At 50.1% G+C, this 18088-nt stretch overlaps 1 protein-coding gene across 6 annotated transcripts in view; it reads left to right on the plus strand.

Annotated features, from left to right (window-relative positions):
• LOC144817653 (uncharacterized) overlaps window positions 1–18088 on the plus strand; it is a 435131-nt gene that overhangs the window by 180356 nt on the left and 236687 nt on the right. For 5 of the 6 annotated variants that reach the window (XM_078674375.1, XM_078674373.1, XM_078674378.1 and 2 more), the window contains one exon: window positions 4087–4169. The exons of the other annotated variant lie outside the window; for it this stretch is intronic. In XM_078674375.1, the coding sequence (XP_078530501.1) occupies window positions 4098–4169 (72 nt within the window). In that variant the 5' untranslated portion in view covers window positions 4087–4097. The remainder of the gene's footprint in view (window positions 1–4086; window positions 4170–18088) is intronic. 6 annotated transcript variants of the gene reach the window in all.

The following is an 18088-nucleotide window of genomic DNA, read 5'->3' on the forward strand; positions in this document are numbered from 1 at the left end:
ACAACCATCTCCGACGCCCTCGCTAAAGACTGCCAGGACCGCGCACAACCTTCAGCAGCCCCCTCGCCATCAGCATCAACGACTGCCTCCTACTCAGTGACCACAACATTCATCTCGATGACCCTAAGGACCACAATACTACTGACCTCATAGAAGGCCTCAACAATATCGGATTCGCACAGCTTGTGCTCACACCGCTGGGCACACACACCACCCAATCTTCACGTCCGCAACAAGATCACTTTGAGCCATCTCTCCCTGCTTACATGAACAGACCGCTCCATGGTACATTTCTACATCGGTGCAACCCACCAAACCTAAACCGACCATCAAACTCAGCTCAGCATAACAGAAGCAGATTGGACACATGGCCTCCGATCTAACCAACCCACACTGGCGACCCTCAGAAAGACCTACCCAACTTCGACAACTGGATCACAGAAAGCGTCAACAATGTGGCCCCAATGAAAGAAATCAGACACACAAGAACTCGTGCTCCACCATGCTGGTGCACCAAGGACATCAGACTCCAAACACCACTGCAAGCAGCTGGAAAGAAGATGGAGGACCAGCCAAGACAACACCTCCAGAGACACCTCCAAATCCACCCTCAGAAGGTACAAGGCACAGATCAAAGAAGCCAGCAAAGTCGCCCTCGTGATCAGACTCGAAACCTGCTCCAACACCGACAGAGCTCTTCAACATAGTCAAGGAATTTACCAACCCGACGGCTGCCACCAACACCATCATCCCCTCAGAAATCCTCTGCGACAACCTTTCAGACTTCTTTCACAACAAAATCTGCAAGATTTAGTCAAACTTCACACCCCAACCTACCATAGAGGACATCATGACGTAACCTCCCACCACCACCAGGAACACCCACCTCCTGTCTAAAGCCCCTTCCCCACAGATGACACTATCCAAACCATGCAGTACAAGCTTCATCGGCGCTCCAAGGGAGACTGTGCCTTCCACAGCACTGGCACTGACTCGAAACTGTAGCAGCTGCAGTTGTAAAGACTTCCTGTTTGGTGGAGGGCTTTATCTTTATTCGTAAACAGCGTTGGCCTTTAACTGTTTTAGATGCTACCTGCTGTCAACTTAAACCCTTGACCCCCCCTAAAAAAGTCAGTGCAAAGATTCGATGGCAATTGTTGTTCGATCCTGTTTTTGTAAGTTGTTTTTGTAAGTTGAGTGTCATTAATAATAATAATAATAATAATAAATCATTTGTAGAGCGCCTGGCTATACAAGGAACTGTGTGTCCCCGCGCTAAACTGCTGATAGATTACGAGAGGCAGCTATGGAGAAGCTCTGGGGGGATTACATGTTTGGGAATAAAAGCGTTTTAAGTTTTCCTCGAAATCTCAATTCAGATGGTTCCATCCGCAGATGAAGTGGGAGCGCATTCCAATGCTTGGAGGCTAGGTACCTAAAAGAGCGACCACCCATTCTGGCCCTGAAAATACGAGGAAGTTTAAATAACATCGTACCGGATGATCTTAAATTCCGCGTGGGGCGATGTATAGTGAGTAGGCATTGAGTCTTGCATGCAGTGAAACTACTCCAGCCTTGCGGCAAGTCTGCTCCTCTAACTGTTCTTTAAAAACCTGTGCCGTTCTCCTCTGTCCACAAACTATTCCAACTGACTGCAGTAGCACTGTGTTAGACCTGTCAGCCTTAGGGTGTTCTTTCCCTATTTTTTTTTTCACCTTTGCCTCATTTTTCCCACCTTCTTTTTGGTTGGCCATGGATCTCTGGGCACCTTCCCATTGCTAATCAATGCTAAGGTGCAGGTGCTCTCTTCCCCCAACATGGCTGCCACTGACCCCTGCTACCGCAGCGTGGTCTTGTTAGACGCACTCTAGTAGCCAGGAGGTGGTTGAAACCCCTAAATATTGTAGCAATGCCAGCCTGCCTGCCTATATCTAGAGTGAGGAAGCTCCTGGAACCTTCCAGAATAGGGGAGTGGTAACCAACTGCCAACTGCCACTATAAAAGAAAAAGGAGGGAAACTTTCTAGTCAGTTGGGGCATCACTGACCTGGGGGACCCTACGCAGGAGACTTAGGCGGTAGAGCCTAGTAAGGAACCTATACCACTGTGGGTGACGGGGTTTAGGCGCTGCCCACCAAGCTGTGTGAGGAACACTGAACTAGCCCACTCTTCTGGCCCAGCGGGAGGGGAGCCCAGGGACCACCTGAAGAGATCTGCTGAAGAAACTTGACAAGCCTTCAACTCAAACCCCCCCCCCTCTCTTCAAGTAACTTCAACCAAAGGGCGCCAGAACCAACAAGCACCAACAAGGAACTCCCCTGCGCTAACCAGGACTACTGGTGATCAGCCTGGTACTGTGCTGTGTCCATTCTGCCCCTCTGTCTGCCCTGTGGCCCCAGCGCTGTCCTGCCCATCTCCTCTGCTGTCTTGCCTGGACTGTCTGCTACGCGCTCTCATTCTCTAGCGCTAGCATCCTGAACTGCCTAGCCAGCTGGACTGCTTGTCCTGCGCAACCGAATTGTGCTCCCCTCCAGCGCTCCCCTCTGTACCATGGAGATGAGCTGGACCCCTGCTGCCTGCTGAAGCGCTATTGCCCATTGGAGCGCTGTGTCCCCCGAGGCGCTGTAAATTGGCCTTAAGCACCCACCTGCTGGCTCCTGTGGAGCGCTGGTAGGGACGAACCCGTGAGGAACTTTCTAGAGCTCCTCTTTTCCGCGAGGCGCTGTAAAGATCAAGCGCTGTGGGCACTGTGAAACCCCCCTCCCGACTGGCATCTGCTCCGGCGGCCCCCGACGCCAGGAGAGGGCCGCCCCCGTGCTGTTGTGGGCCCGGCCCGAGCGTGAAGAGTCCCCGCAGCGGCCCCCGGAGCCTTGGGGAAGGCCACCACGAACTGCAAGCCGGCCGCCGTGAATTCCAGTCAGGCCGCCGCTACTCCAGAGCGGGCCGCGCTAGGCCTGACGAAGCCGACAACCAGCCACACGTGACGGGGGGCTCAGACCACACCTCTATCAGGCGCCGCGCAGCGATAGGCTGAAGCTGCCGCGCCCTCCAGTACTGCCTGCCGATTGGCCGCTGTGGCAGAGCCTCCTTTCGCACCTGATTGGTTCCCGGGCCGCCCGCGTCATCACAGACCCGGGAACAGGTCACCACCTCACCGGAGGGCTCAGGGAAGACAGAGGGCCCTCCCCACTATGGGACACCGTCGTAAGGGGGCCAGAGAGGCCCGAAGACCAAGGTAACCCCCTCAGGGAGGAGGGCAGAAGGCCGGAGGAGGCCCGAGTTCGCCCCTCCCCTGGGGAAGACTGTTGCTGGGCCCCGTTGTCCCTAATTGGCCTGTTAGTGTACTGGACCCGGGCCAGAGCCCTGCAGGACTCCCTTGAGGCCTGCGTTGGTTGGAAATAGCCCCTGTTGGGGAACGGATTGTTCACGCTTGCCATGTGCTGGCCCAGAGGGTTATGATTATTTCTGGCCTGATGAAATGTTCATTCCTGATTAATTTTACCTAAGGCAATGGTTCACTTCTACTTATTGGAAGGTTATTCATCCCTGATGCAATGTTTATAATTACTTGGTGAAATGTGTCCTCTTGTCTAACAAGATGTGGCCTGGTATGTAGAGATTCGACTATTCCTAATTCATGGAATGTTATTTAAATGTCTTTCTAAGGAAATTTCTTGCAGGTGCTGACTAGGAGCAGGGCTGTTGCCAGGCCTACCGTTATTTATTATTTAATATTTATTTACTTAAGTATTTATGGCCGGGTAATGTAAAACACGTGCTTCTAAGGGAAGGAAATAAGTCAATACTGCTGTGATTTTTGATTGCCCTAATTTTGGTCTTAGATAAAATGTATTGATTTGAATCAAAACCTACCGGTGTGGTCTCAGTCTTTGCGCGCATTTATTGTCTCAGTGAACGCGTGTGCTGTGTAGTCACTTAACACCTGAGCTTTCGGGTGCCTACCTGCTCGTGCCAGGCTACCCCCGGGGAACTGGTGACCCCAGTTCCTACACACTGCTCCTAATGTACTGAGCTAACTGTGACTGTTGTGTATTAATTTGTAGTTTTTTTTCTATATTTCCCACAGCACTGAAGGAAATGGATGTTAAATTGCACCGTATAAAAAGCAGTAAAAATGACCTCAAGCCTCCGCCTTATAAACACATAAAGGTACGGTGTTCTCAAGACCTTGGTCCGTTCGATACTGAATTGTAGTTAACATATGTGGATCCCTGATGTTTACTGCAATGCTTCTGCGTGTTGTGTACTGCAATGCTTCTGCCTGTTGACTGCAATTCTTCTGCCTGATGTGTACTTCAATGCTTCTGCCTGATGTGTCTGCCTGATGTTTACTGCATTGCTTCTGCCTGATGTTTACTGCAATGCTTCTGCCTGATGTGTTTGCCTGATGTTTACTGCAATGCTTCTTCCTGATGTTTACTGCAATCCTACTGCCTGATGCGTCTGCCTGATGTTTACTGCGATGCTTCGGCCTGATGTTTACTGCAATGCTTCTGCCTGGTGCGTCTAGCTGATGTTTACTGCGATGCTTCTGTCCGATGTTTACCACGATGCGTCTGCCTGATGTTTACTGCCTGATGTTTACTGCCTGATGTTTACTGCCTGATGTTTACTGCCTGATGTTTACTGCCTGATGTTTACTGCCTGATGTTTACTGCCTGATGTTTACTGCCTGATGTTTACTGCCTGATGCGTACCACGATGCTTCTGCCTGATGTTTACCGCGATGCTTCTGCCTGATGTTTACCGCGATGCTTCTGCCTGATGTTTACCGCGATGCTTCTGCCTGATGTTTACCGCGATGCTTCTGCCTGATCTTTACTGCGATGCTTCTGCCTAATGCGTCTAGCTGATGTTTACTGCGATGCTTCTGCCTGATGTTTACTGCCTGATGTTTACTGCCTGATGCATCTGTCTGATGCGTCTGCTTGATGTTTTCTGTGATGCGTCTGCCTGATGCTTCTGCCTGATGTTTACTGCGATGCTTCTGCCTGATGTTTACTGCGATGCTTCTGCCTGATGTTTACTGCAATGCTTCTGCCTGATGTTTTCTGTGATGCGTCTGCCTGATGTTTACTGCGATGCTTCGGCCTGATGTTTACTGCAATGCTTCTGCCTGGTGCGTCTAGCTGATGTTTACTGCGATGCTTCTGTCCGATGTTTACCACGATGCGTCTGCCTGATGTTTACTGCCTGATGTTTACTGCCTGATGTTTACTGCCTGATGTTTACTGCCTGATGTTTACTGCCTGATGTTTACTGCCTGATGTTTACTGCCTGATGTTTACTGCCTGATGCGTACCACGATGCTTCTGCCTGATGTTTACCGCGATGCTTCTGCCTAATGCGTCTAGCTGATGTTTACTGCGATGCTTCTGCCTGATGTTTACTGCCTGATGTTTACTGCCTAATGCATCTGTCTGATGCGTCTGCTTGATGTTTTCTGTGATGCGTCTGCCTGATGCTTCTGCCTGATGTTTACTGCGATGCTTCTGCCTGATGTTTTCTGTGATGCTTCTGCCTGATGTGTACTGCGATGCTTTGGTCTGATGTTTACTGCGATGCTTTGGTCTGATGTTTACTGCAATGCTTTGGTCTCATGTTTACTGCGATGCTTCTGCCTGATGTTTACTGCGATGCTTCTGCCTGATGTTTACTGCAATTCTTCTGCCTGATGTTCACTGTGATGCCTATGCCTGATGTTTACTGCGATGCGTCTGCCTAATGTTTACTGTGATGCTTCTGTCTGATGCTTCTGCCTGATGTTTACTGCAAGGCTTTGGTCTGATGTTTACTGCAAGGCTTTGGTCTGATGTTTACTGCAATGCCTCTGCCTGGTGTGTCTGCCTGAACTCCTTGAAGGTTCCTGAATCTCACGGATGACTTTATCTCTGTAAATAAACTAGCCATTCCCAAGAGCTTTCGTAACATCTACAGGCGGTTAATAGTAGTATGAGGGAAACAAGCTACAGATGTGTTGTCGGGCCACTTTTCAGATCACCAACAACCCTTACTCCTGGTGTCTTGGGGCTGTGACCAGTGTACTGTATTGTGGTTGAATTTACTTTGTACTTCTTGTCTCTGACTAGTCACGAAACACATGTATGGACAAGTAGCCCCCTACTCTGTGGTCATCGTTAGATGGAAGATAATGTATGTGTGCACAGGTACAGGTCTGTCTGCTCTTATCTTTGTGAGTTTGTTGACGTTATGTGATTTGTGATTGTAAAATGTTTGTGGTGCGGAATGTTCACGTTTACTTGGCCAGGGAGTGCCAGTTGGGTTTAGGCTTTAATGCAGTTGTAGGGAAGGAACATAGGCACTAGGTACCTGATAAGCACAAGCCCAAGGCACACTCAGTCAAAACACATCAGCAATTCCGCAAAAAGTGGGGGCAACCATGCAGAAAGAGGGCACTTCCTCACACAGATGTTTAATACCACACGTCCCAATTTTAATTGAAGCGATCACGTAGCGTGGGAACTCATTTTCACCAGTGTCCAGTACATGGTTTAAAATGGCTTCCCTGGTCACTTGTACTGGCAGTCATAGGACTGACCAGCACTGGGACATAACGGCTCGTGCACGTATGTTCACTCAATGTGAGCCATCCTGTGTAGGGCTGTCAGGTCTGCTGTAGGTGGGACCTGCTTGTATTACTTGCAGTGTTAGGGGACATGGCACACAAGGATGTGTGACATGTTGTGTTTTTACTTTTGTCTGCACCAAGACACGCAGTCTGCAATGGCGGTCTTGCATGTGCTTGATCAGGGGCCCATTAGGGGCCTCTTTTAGTAACTCGGACCCTAAGTACCAGGGCTCCATTTAGTAGGGACTTACAAGTGTGCTAAAGGTTCTGCCAATTGGAACAATTGTACAGTTTTGGGAAAGAGCTCTGCCACTGGGAGCCTGGTTAGCAGGAACCCAGTGCACTCTCAACCGAAATCACATATACCATCCTCTGTGACTGGGCTCCATCACATACCCACCCCCCAACTACCGCAAACTAGGGACCCTTCAAACGAGACCCAGCAGACTGCCAATGCAGCACGCATGCCCAGGTGCAGACAAAAACAGTTGACATGGCTCATTGCCTGTGTGCCATGCCAACCAACACTGCTTAAAGTATAGAATAGACACCCTTCTAGTAGGCCTTCCAGCCCTAAGGCAGGGTGCACTATGCCACAGGTGAGGGCAGAGCTACATGAGCAGATTTGCCCCTACAAGATGTACGCCCATTCTTTTATATCGTATGTGCCGGGGAAGAGTACATGGGCTGGAAGCTTGATAACTCGAGTTCTCCAGCACCATGATGGCTTCTCTAAACCCAGGAGTGTTGGGTTCCAAACTACTCCTTTCAGTAAACCCACACTGATGCCAGTGTGTGGTTTATTGAACCATGTACTCAGAGGGCACCTCGGGGTGCCTCCTGACAAGCTCCACACCCTGGTGTGATAGACGGGCTGTAGGCAGCCTTCCACCACCAGACATGTTTTTGGACCCCTGGGTCGAGAGCCTCAGCTCTCTGGGACCAGAAACAAAGTACATCCTGGGCAGAGGTGTCACACCTCCTTCCCCAGGATGGGCACAGTGCTCAAGATAGAAGCTTCAAAGGCCTGCCGCCTTTGTAATGCGACCCTCAGCCTTTGCGGCTAGCAGCAGATGGCAGCCCCCAGATTACACCCCCACTTTGGGTGGGAAAACATAGAATTGGAGGTGTGCCCACCTCTGCCAACTCTACCTCTAAAGTGCAGGAGGTGAGATGAAGCACATCTTTCTGTCCCCGCCATACTGAAGTTGGGCAGACCCCTCCAATCAGGGCTCGGTCTATGCCCCTTCCGACAGGAGGGTGGCATAATTGATGGTGTCGTCACCCAAGGTAAGGTTCCCATTGGCCCTACCTGCTACTTCTCTGAATTGCCCTTAAATTTAGTATTTAGATGGCTCTCCCAGACCTGGAAATAGTTCCTGCTGACTAAAGAAGAACAAGGATTTGAATTGCAATGAAGTCTCATTTGCGAGAATTTGAGCTAATAGCATTGTAAATGACAATAGCTTAAAGTCTCTCAAATGTGAGACCTATTGCATTGCATATATTTTTTGTTTACAAGCGCCCCAAGCCGCGCTTTTATGTTAATTGAAGCCGCGCCCCTTTCTTTAGATGAGCCACATCTAAAGGAAGGGGCGCCGCTGCCATTAAAGTGAAAGTGCGGTATTGTACGCTCTTACAAAAAAGCTTTTGTTTGTCAAGTTGACAAACTCATTTTTTTGGTAAAACCACCCCATGCCACGGTTTCACTTTAATATTGGCCGCGGACCTTTCTTTAGAAGCGGCTCATCTAAAGAAAGCGGCACAACCTCTATTAACGTGAAAGCTCGGCATGGGGCGCTTGTGAACAACAAAAGAAGAAAAGAGAATAAATAACAACAAAAAAAGTAAATAAAGAAATTTACATCCACTATCGGCCCAGTTTGGTGCCGCAAATGATGCAAAGGCGTGGCTGCCAGTGTGGCGTGCTGTGCTATAAAAAATTAAGTAAAGCATTAGGAGAGAGCATATCTTGTCTGCAACTGCAGGCAGATGAAAACAATTTAAGGAAATAGTGCTTGTGGCTATGATTAAAGCCTACAGAGTACCAACATACGTAAAGGGCCAGTACTTATCGGAAAATACAAGATGAGACAAGGCGTACGGAGGACGGACTACTAAGCATATTGACCAATGAAAAACCACAGTTTACAAAGGACAATGACACGAGCCAATGAAAAATATAGGCGGAGAGTGGGGGGAGCTTCTAGTCCATACTTGAATACAGCATGCTCACAGAGCAGCGCATGCACTACCCCGGCTCGACCTAAAAAGGGCGAAGGTGACGTCGTGCAGAAGAAGACTGAAGTTGCCTTATGACTTGGCCACAGCCCTACCAGCCGTTCTTCAGGCCTCGAAAATCCTGTAAAGAAACCATGCCTGTAGCCTTCCCCCGACCATAACCGACTCCAATGAGCAAATCGGACGTCTAAAGGCACCGCTGCCCCCTAAGCCTTAGGGAGCTGAACAGACGGTGCTCCTACGACCACCTACATCTCCACTTACCTCTGCTATCGCTGGCCTCCATCCTGCAGTCTCCAGTTCGACGCCTCAGACTGTTTGTTGAAAGCAAAGTCTTTATTGAAAAACACTTGGTGCCCAACACGGAAGTTGCACTTTGCACCTGGCCGCCTCTGTGCCGCGGGGGATGTTTGTTTTGTGCTGCTTTATGGCCCCTTAAATTCTTGATCTAACCCCTAAAGCTAGGTCCCTGCAACCGATTTACCTACCTACCTGCACGCAGTGTGGCTCCAAGCACCCCAGTCTCCAGTGAAACGCATTGGGCTGAACTTCGATTTTGACCTCTACATCCAGCCGACCTGTGCTGCTGATGGTGCAGTATTGGTACTCACCTGACCCTTGCTGATCTTTGGTCCCGAAGACTGGGGCTGTAGGTCGTACTCAGAGCTTTTGTGTCGCCCGGGGCGGTCCCTTCGATTGCCCCCGTAAAGGCAGTTAGCAGGGGAGGGGAGGGGGGTTTCTGGGGAAAATGGACAGCGAGCACTTGAAAGAAGTGATACTAAAATATATATAGTATTTTTTATAATGTCCGCTAAAAAAAATCCTAGTTTGCGTTGGATCAGTACACAAAATTAACAACCTAACTCCTGATTTCAACTTTTTTAAACAAATTTACAACATGAACAAAACGTATATTTAATGTAAGTATCATCCTGTCCTCCTCATAACAATCGCTGAAAGTGTGAGAGTGAGAGAGAGAGAGTGAGGAATACAGCAGAGGTTTGAGTGTGACAGCAAGCGAGAGGGGAAAGGCAACCAGTGGAGAAGAGAGGGAAACTATTACAGAGGCAGGTGTGGGAGAGGTGTTAACCAGAAAAACTTTTTGAGACAAAGTAGATGGACATTAAACATACAGACAGGAGAGAAAGCGAGAGATAGGGCGATAGGCCAAATAGAAAAGGAAGTTAAGAAGGAGAAACAGAAATAAGAGGCTGAGTGAGGGGAAAGATGCCAAAATAAGGCGCAGGAGAAATTTCCGTTATGGCGGAGTGGTCTTGCATAATTTTGGTAATTTTGTGTTACGTTTGTGATGCAAAATTAATTAAATAACACAATTACACCACAATGCGAAATTAATCACTGTTTGCAGCAAAAATGTGGTGTGAGTTTTTTCTGTGTTATTGTTTAGTGCAAAATGTGTCCCCGTATTCACAAGGCATATAAAAAGGCATTTCGAACTAAAATATATCATGTGAAATAAATGCAGTTTCGCATTTTCTGCAATTATGCATAATTTTGTCATTTTCTCAAATTTCACATAATTACGCTAAAGTAAATTATATGAACTTCCCACACCTCTAGAGAATATGGCTTATGAGAGAAAGAGATGATGTAGATTTAAGAAGGGGATATACACGGCAGGATGAAGTATGGGAGAGCCGTGAGACAGACCGCACATCAGGGTGAACAGGTAGGGTACAGTGGGGGAAGGAGACTGGAAGCAGAAGGAGTTTGCCATTTAGCACCACATCACCTCTTTTCACCTTGCTATTCTGAGGTTGAGGGTCTGAAGTTGTAGCTCCATCTCTTCAGTGTATCTCCAGACCCTAGGAGTAGAAGGAGAAATAAAACACAAAGGGCACGTCTGATGGGCTGTAGAACCATGGTCATGCGTGAAAGCTGTGCCGAAGCACCTGCTCGCGAGCGGGGCCATAACGAGGAGTGGGGAAGCAGCCCTGTGGCGCATGTGATGTGTCACTACTGCGTTTTTGGTGCGGGGGCTGGCCAAAAACTATGCCCAGGGCCGTCATTGCTAGCGCTTTTGCGCTACAAGATTGACGGCCCTGGGACCCACAACAAACGCGGTACGTTGCGTACTTCAGTTCACACATAACTGCACGTCACGTGTGCATTTGCTCCGGGCTCGTGGGTGTACCGTGTACATGACATCACTCACTGTAGGGGCGGCTGGCTTTATAATTTATTTAGGGACCGTGACAGTCAGTGAGTGTCCCCAAATAAATTATAAAGGCCGCCGCCATGGGCCACCAGTGTTGGTCAGCCGCTGTCCTCAAACTAGTGCCGCCTGGGGTGGACCGTCCCCACTGCCCCCTCCTAGCTACGCCAGTGGTCGTACTTACCTGAATAATCACATTATTGTTTCCCTCCATAGGATACCATTGAACTCTTTAAGAATTGCACTGTCAATTTTTAAAAGTCTTAAGTAGTTTTCCTGCAAAACTTACTTACCCTATTGCAGAGATCTTGGTTTTAAAAAAAACCTCAAAAAAGCTTATGTTTGAGGCATATGAGCTGCAGATACTACACTTTTGCAGCGTGAATCTTTCTGGATTCACTATGCTGTGCATTATTCCGCGGTCTTGTGGTTGGGTCCGGATTCGTAGTCTTTTCTTTGTTTTTTTTTTTTTTTTCTCAGCCCAGGTGGGCGTCGGCGTCACACCCCCTTGGGTGTATTTCCGGTGACGTCGGCATGCTTCCTGCGGAAGCTCCCACTCTTGGGCGCCATCTTCAGATTCTTTTTTTCCGCGGTCGGGTCTGGATCGTTCCCGTTTGGGCTCCAGACATTTTTGGAGAAAGAAGAAAGAAAATACAGGAAAGACGAGGAGAAGTCATCTGAAGACTCCAGGGGACTTCATCGACGAGAAACCAGCAAGGATAAGGCGTTTTCCATCGAGATCTTCGACGACCGTCGACGAACACGCGACCAGAGAGGCCCTGGACGCTCGAGGATGGACAACACGCCGTTCAAGTTCTGCCGTAACTGCCACCACAAGTACGCGCAGAAGGACCAGCACCCGGTATGCAACCTTTGCCTACCGGTGGACCACGAAAGCGGAGACTGCAACGCCTGTTCCGCCTTCACCCCGAAGACCCTTCGTGTGAGAGAGAGGCAGAGGGTAGCACACGCCGCCCTGCAGAGGAAGGCCCCGACTCCGTCACTCTACGAGCTGGGGATGTCCTCCGAGGAAGAAGACAACGCTGCCGCCGAAGACGACAGCTACACGGTCGTAGAGACCGATTACACGAAGACTTCTGACAAGGTAGGAGACTCTTCGGCCCCCAAGAACCCGAGAGACTCTGAGTCTAGAAAGATCGAGGGCAAGACCCCGAAAGCGCCGACGCCAAAAAAGGCGGCGTCCGCGACTACTCCCAGGCCCAGCGGATCCTCCGAGAAGGAGTCCCCGGCGCCGAGAACTGCTGATCAGCACAAAACGTCGAAAATCGTCCCCGAAAAGGATCGATCGACGCCGAGGGAGAAAGACCCAAAACTGACGACGACGACCAGAGAACCGAAATCCGGTTCGACGTCGAAAACTTCGACTCCGAGAGGCACGGCGACGAGCCTTCCGCCGAAGAGAGCGGCCGACCCATCCGACGCGGAACACGCGGCCGAGATGGAAAAGAAGAGAAGGCGCCTCGAGGCAGAAATGGAGAACATCATGCAGCGGAAGAAAGATTTCGACGCAAAGATGAAAGCCTTCACGATCCCTCACAAGACCAAGCCACCGGTGATGGAGCCGGTCGAGGAGGAAGAGGAGATCGCCGAAGTCACCGAGGAACAAGACCAGGACGTCGAGGTGATCGACGACCAGGAGGAGTTCGAGAACCCCTACGATAGTTATAACTATGGGTAGGAGGAGGAGGGCAGGACAGACACAGAGTCGGCACCCTCGGACCTCCAGGAGGTAGATTACATCGATGTCGACACCGACATCCCGGAGGAGGTGGTCGACACCTACCCCTCGAGGCCCTCGCCGCCGGACGACATCGGGGCCTACAACTCGGTGATACAATCTGCCGCAGCAGCTTTCAAGCTCAAGCTCGACGAAGAGAAGCAGAAAGCAGACTTCCTTCTAGAAACATTGCTCCCAACACAAACGAGGAGCCAGTTCCTTCCAATGCTCGAGAGCGTCTTGGCTCAGGGGAAGGAAGCTTTCAGGGAGCCCGCAACATGCAAGGCAGTAACTCCCAGAACTGAGAAGAAGTACAAGCATGCCACAAAGGACCCGGCCTACATTCAGGGCACGGTCTCCGCAGACTCCATTATCACGGCCACAGCAAGGAGGAGGGCTAACGTACCCACTACCTCGGGCCACCCCCGGATAAGGAGAGCAAAAGGATGGATCTGGTGGGCAGAAGGATCGAACGGAATGCCGCGACCCACTGGCGCATGGCTAATTCCAACGCCCTGATAAACAGGCACATGTACCAAATCATGGAGGGACTAGGGCAGTTGGTGAAGGACTTGCCCCAGGATGCCAGGCAGAAAGCCGAAAAGCTGGTTGAAGAGGGAAAGAATGCGGCAAATTCTTGCCTTAAGACGGCCCTGGATGGGGCAGACACCGCCAGCAGGCTCATGATGATGGGCGTCACGGAAAGGAGGCACGCCTGGCTCAGAATATCCGGTTTCAAACCGGAAGTGCAACACAGTATCCTGAACACACCGTTCAACGGCAGCACGCTTTTCGGACCAACAGTGGATGAACAGCTCAGCCAACTGAAGAAGGATAACGAAACAGCAAGATCCATGGGAGCATTGCAGTTCAGAGGGAACAAGAGGGGCACCCCGTCACGGAGGCCCGGCGGGAGAGGCGGAAACCAGCCAGGTACATCACACCAGGCTTTCCAGCAAACGCACCAGGCAGACTCGCAGAGTCAGCAGGGTCATCAGAAGCAGCCCTGGCAGTACCAACAAAGAGGCCAGTCCTTTCGAGGGAGAAATGGACGGGGACAAAATAGAAGAGGGGGCCAGCAGCCCACCTCCAAGTGACTTCAAAAAACTCTGTGTGCCCGCCCGCAAAAAAGACCCCAGGGGGCAGCACGTACAGATGGGTCAAGACAAACTAGACACCTACGACCACAGGACACCAGTGGGAGGAAGATTAAGATTCCACCTCCAAGAGTGGAGAGAAATCACATCAGACACATGGATCCTCAACATTATCCAATTCGGATACTGCATAGAGTTGGAGGCGAGGCCAACAAGCAGAAAACCAAAAAGAAAGCCACTAGCAAGCAAGCAACTGCAGTGCCTTCAGGAAGAAGCAAAAGAACTCCTGCAGAAGCAGGCCATAGAACGGGTACCCTTCAAGGAAAGAAACACAGGAGTATACTCAACGTACTTCCTGGTACCAAAAGTAGACGAGACAATGAGACCCATTCTCGATTTACGGTTCGTGAACAAATTCATAAGAACGCAAAAATTCAAAATGACCTCCCTGCAAGAGGTGCTCCCACAGTTGCAGATCGGGGACTTCATGGTCACTATAGACCTCAAAGACGCATACCTGCACATCCCAATGAACAGAAAGCACAAGCACATGCTCAGGTTCACCGTCGGAGAAAGCCACTACCAGTTCACGACACTGGCCTTCGGTCTAAAATCGGCACCAAGAGTTTTCACAAAGTGCCTCGCAGCAGTCGCAGCGCACCTAAGAAGGCAGGGAATACACGTATACCCTTACCTGGACGACTGGCTGGTGAAAGCAAACTCATACCAGAAATGCAAGCTGCACGCACATACAGTGACCAGCACGCTCATAAACCTGGGGTTCTCCATCCATTGGAAGAAATCATCAATGGAGCCGGAACAAGTGAAGATCTTCCTGGGAGCACAGATCAACACCTTACAGGGCAAGGTGTTCCCCAGCGAGAAGAGGGCGGGGGCGCTGGTGAAGGAAACTCGCCTCTACCGGAAGGGACAAGCTCGGACAGTGAGGACTGCGAGCAAGATCATGGGGATGATGGCATCGTGCATCCACCTGGTACCGAATGTACGACTCCACATGAGACCCATTCAAGAATGGCTACAGGAGCAATGGTCACAAGCTACAGGCAGTTGGGAGGATCTAGTGGTTGTAACGCACGCAGTGCAGAAGGAGATGACATGGTGGACCATGGAGAACATAGCAAAGGGAAAGCCTCTAACGCCCCCAACGCCAACAGTGACCATCACCACAGACGCATCCCTGAAGGGATGGGGCGCTCACATGGAGGAGCTCAAGGTGAGGGGACTGTGGACAACGACGGATGCCACAAAGCACATCAATTACTTAGAATTGAAGACGATCTTCCTTGCACTGAAAGCCTTCCAAACAAGACTGTACAAGCACAAGGTGCTGATACAAACAGACAACACCACTGCGATGTTCTACATCAACAAGCAGGGGGGCACCCAGTCGGCCCCGCTTTCAACGCTAGCGCAGGAGATATGGAGATGGGCCATCCCTCTCAAGATAGACCTACTGGCCATACACCTGCCAGGGAAGGACAACATACAAGCAGATTGGCTCAGCAGGCAGACATCGGCATCCCACGAGTGGGAGCTCAATGCTCAGGAGACAAGGCGCCTATTCGACAGATGGGGAACTCCATCGGTGGACCTGTTTGCCACACGCCAGAATGCCGAAACTTCGCATCCAGGCAGCCCGAGGAAGGGTCACTAGGGAATGCCCTATGGATAGACTGGTCAAGGACATTTGCCTACGCCTTTCCCCCGATACCACTGATGCACAGAGTACTGAGCAAGTGCAGAGCGAGCAACATGACACTGATACTGGTCGCACCACAGTGGGCGAGGCAGACATGGTACTCGCAGATCATGGAGATGACACAGTGTGCACACCACAGATTCAGCAGGCGAAAAGACTTACTCTCCATGCAGAACGGAGAGGTGCTACACCCAGAGCCAGAGAGCATGAGCCTAGTAGCGTGGCTCCTGAGGACATAGAGTTCGCACATTTAAGATTGCCAGAAAGTACACTGAAGGTCCTGCGGGAGGCAAGAAGGCCTAGCACTCGGAAGTGCTATGTGGCAAAATGGAAGAGGTTCACAATATGGTGTAGACAAGAAAGACTTCACAATAAAATGAAGAAGGATTCCACAGTGCTAAAGTACCTGACGCACTTGCTAGAGAAGAACCTTAGCTCATCCTCCCTGAGGGTTCACTTAGCAGCGATAGTCGCCTACACAAGGGGTGAAACTTGCAGGAGTTTCTTCACGTCACAGGTGGTGAAGAGATTCCTAGAAGGGGCGAAAAGGATCGCACCGCCCAAGCGGGTGCCGCCACCGGCATGGAACTTGAACATAGTCCTAACGGAACTCATGAAAGAGCCCTTTGAACCGCTCCACAAGGCGTCCTTAAAGATGCTAACTATGAAAACAGCTTTCCTGGTTGCAATAACGTCCCTACGCAGAGTAAGCGAGCTTCAAGCGCTGACGCTACAAGAACCCTACATACAAATACACAATGACAGGGTTGTGATGAGGACTGACCCAAACTTCATGCCGAAGGTGGTATCTAAATTTCACATGAACCAGTCTATACAGATACCGAGTTTTTTCCAAAAACCAACAACTGCGGCAGAGCGAGCTCTGCACACCCTGGACGCCAGAAGGGCAGTCATGCACTACATCGAAAGGACGAAGGGACACAGGAAGACAAAACAGTTCTTTGTGTCATTCGCCAACAGTTACATGGGAAAAGCGGTAACCAAAAAGACCATTGCACGATGGATCGCACAGACAATCCAACTCTGCCACAAGCGGGCAGGACAAGAGCTAGCAGAGGGGACACGTGCCCACTCCACTAGGAAAAAGGGCGCTACAATAGCCTTCCTGGCTAACACACCCATACAAGACATATGCCTGGCGGCAACATGGGCTTCGGTGCACACGTTCACGAAGCACTACTGTGTGGACATACAGATGAACAAGGAAGCTCAAGTTGGACAGAAGGTGCTACAGCACATTTTCAATACCCAACGCTCATCTTCCACCCAACCGCCACAGAAATGAGAAACCGCTACAAAATCTATGCACAGCATAGTGAATCCAGAAAGATTCACGCTGCAAAACGAATAGTTTTCTTACCTGTCGGTGTAGTTTTGCAGCTTGAAGATCTTTCTGGATTCACTAGCGAACCCACCCACCTCCGCCAGAAAGATGAGGCTGGAGAGAGAAGAGGTGGTTAACAAAAGAAAGGATATTAAAAAGTACAAAGCGGTAAAATACCAACTAATTAGAACATTGCCATTACTTCGGAAACGAAAGAAACACGGAAAAAAAGAACCCGAAGATGGCGCCCAAGAGTGGGAGCTTCCGCAGGAAGCATGCCGACGTCACCGGAAATACACCCAAGGGGGTGTGACGCCGACGCCCACCTGGGCTGAGAAAAAAAAAAAAACCAAAGAAAAGACTACGAATCCGGACCCAACCACAAGACCGCGGAATAATGCACAGCATAGTGAATCCAGAAAGATCTTCAAGCTGCAAAACTACACCGACAGGTAAGAAAACTATTCGTTTGCATTAGATTGCCACCTGGTGTTGGGCTCGGATGATTGCATGTTGTTGTCGTCTTGGAAGAAGTCTTTTGTAGTCACGAGATAGATGACTCCTCCCTTGGACGATAGTGCGCATGGGCATCGGCTCCATCCTTATATTGTTTTTTTCCGCCACTGGGTTCGGATGAACTTTTTCCGCTCCTGCTCGAAATCTACTTTTCAAGTACTTCGAAGCGCAAAAACTCATTTAAACTTTACCTAACTACCTTCGATATCGACTAACATCGTTTCGACGCCATCAGCTCAATTCTGGTCGTCGACACAGGCCTATCCACGCCGTGAGGCCTACACCTCATGGAAAGGACGCCATTTAAAAAATGCCCTGTGTGTGGAGCAAAGTTTCCATGCAGTGACCAACACAAGGTCTGTAACCTGTGCTTATCGCCTGAACACGACGAATCCAGCTATGCAGCCTGCGCATCCTTTCGATCCAAGAAAACCACCCGAGATCGAAGGGCCCGTCGACACGACATGCAGATATTAGCTCCGGAACCGGTGGATATCTTCGACGAGGCGGTTCCGCTCATTCCCGAAGAAGATTCTGATGATCTCCAAATCGTATCAGAGGCAGAAGACTCAGATGACTCCATATCATCCGGTCAGCGCGTGAGTACTACTGCCCCTGCACCACACACAGCACCCAGATTGAAGGC

This window comes from Lissotriton helveticus, chromosome 2_1 (genome assembly GCF_964261635.1).
Source record: "Lissotriton helveticus chromosome 2_1, aLisHel1.1, whole genome shotgun sequence".
In the NCBI taxonomy this organism is placed as follows: domain Eukaryota; kingdom Metazoa; phylum Chordata; class Amphibia; order Caudata; family Salamandridae; genus Lissotriton; species Lissotriton helveticus.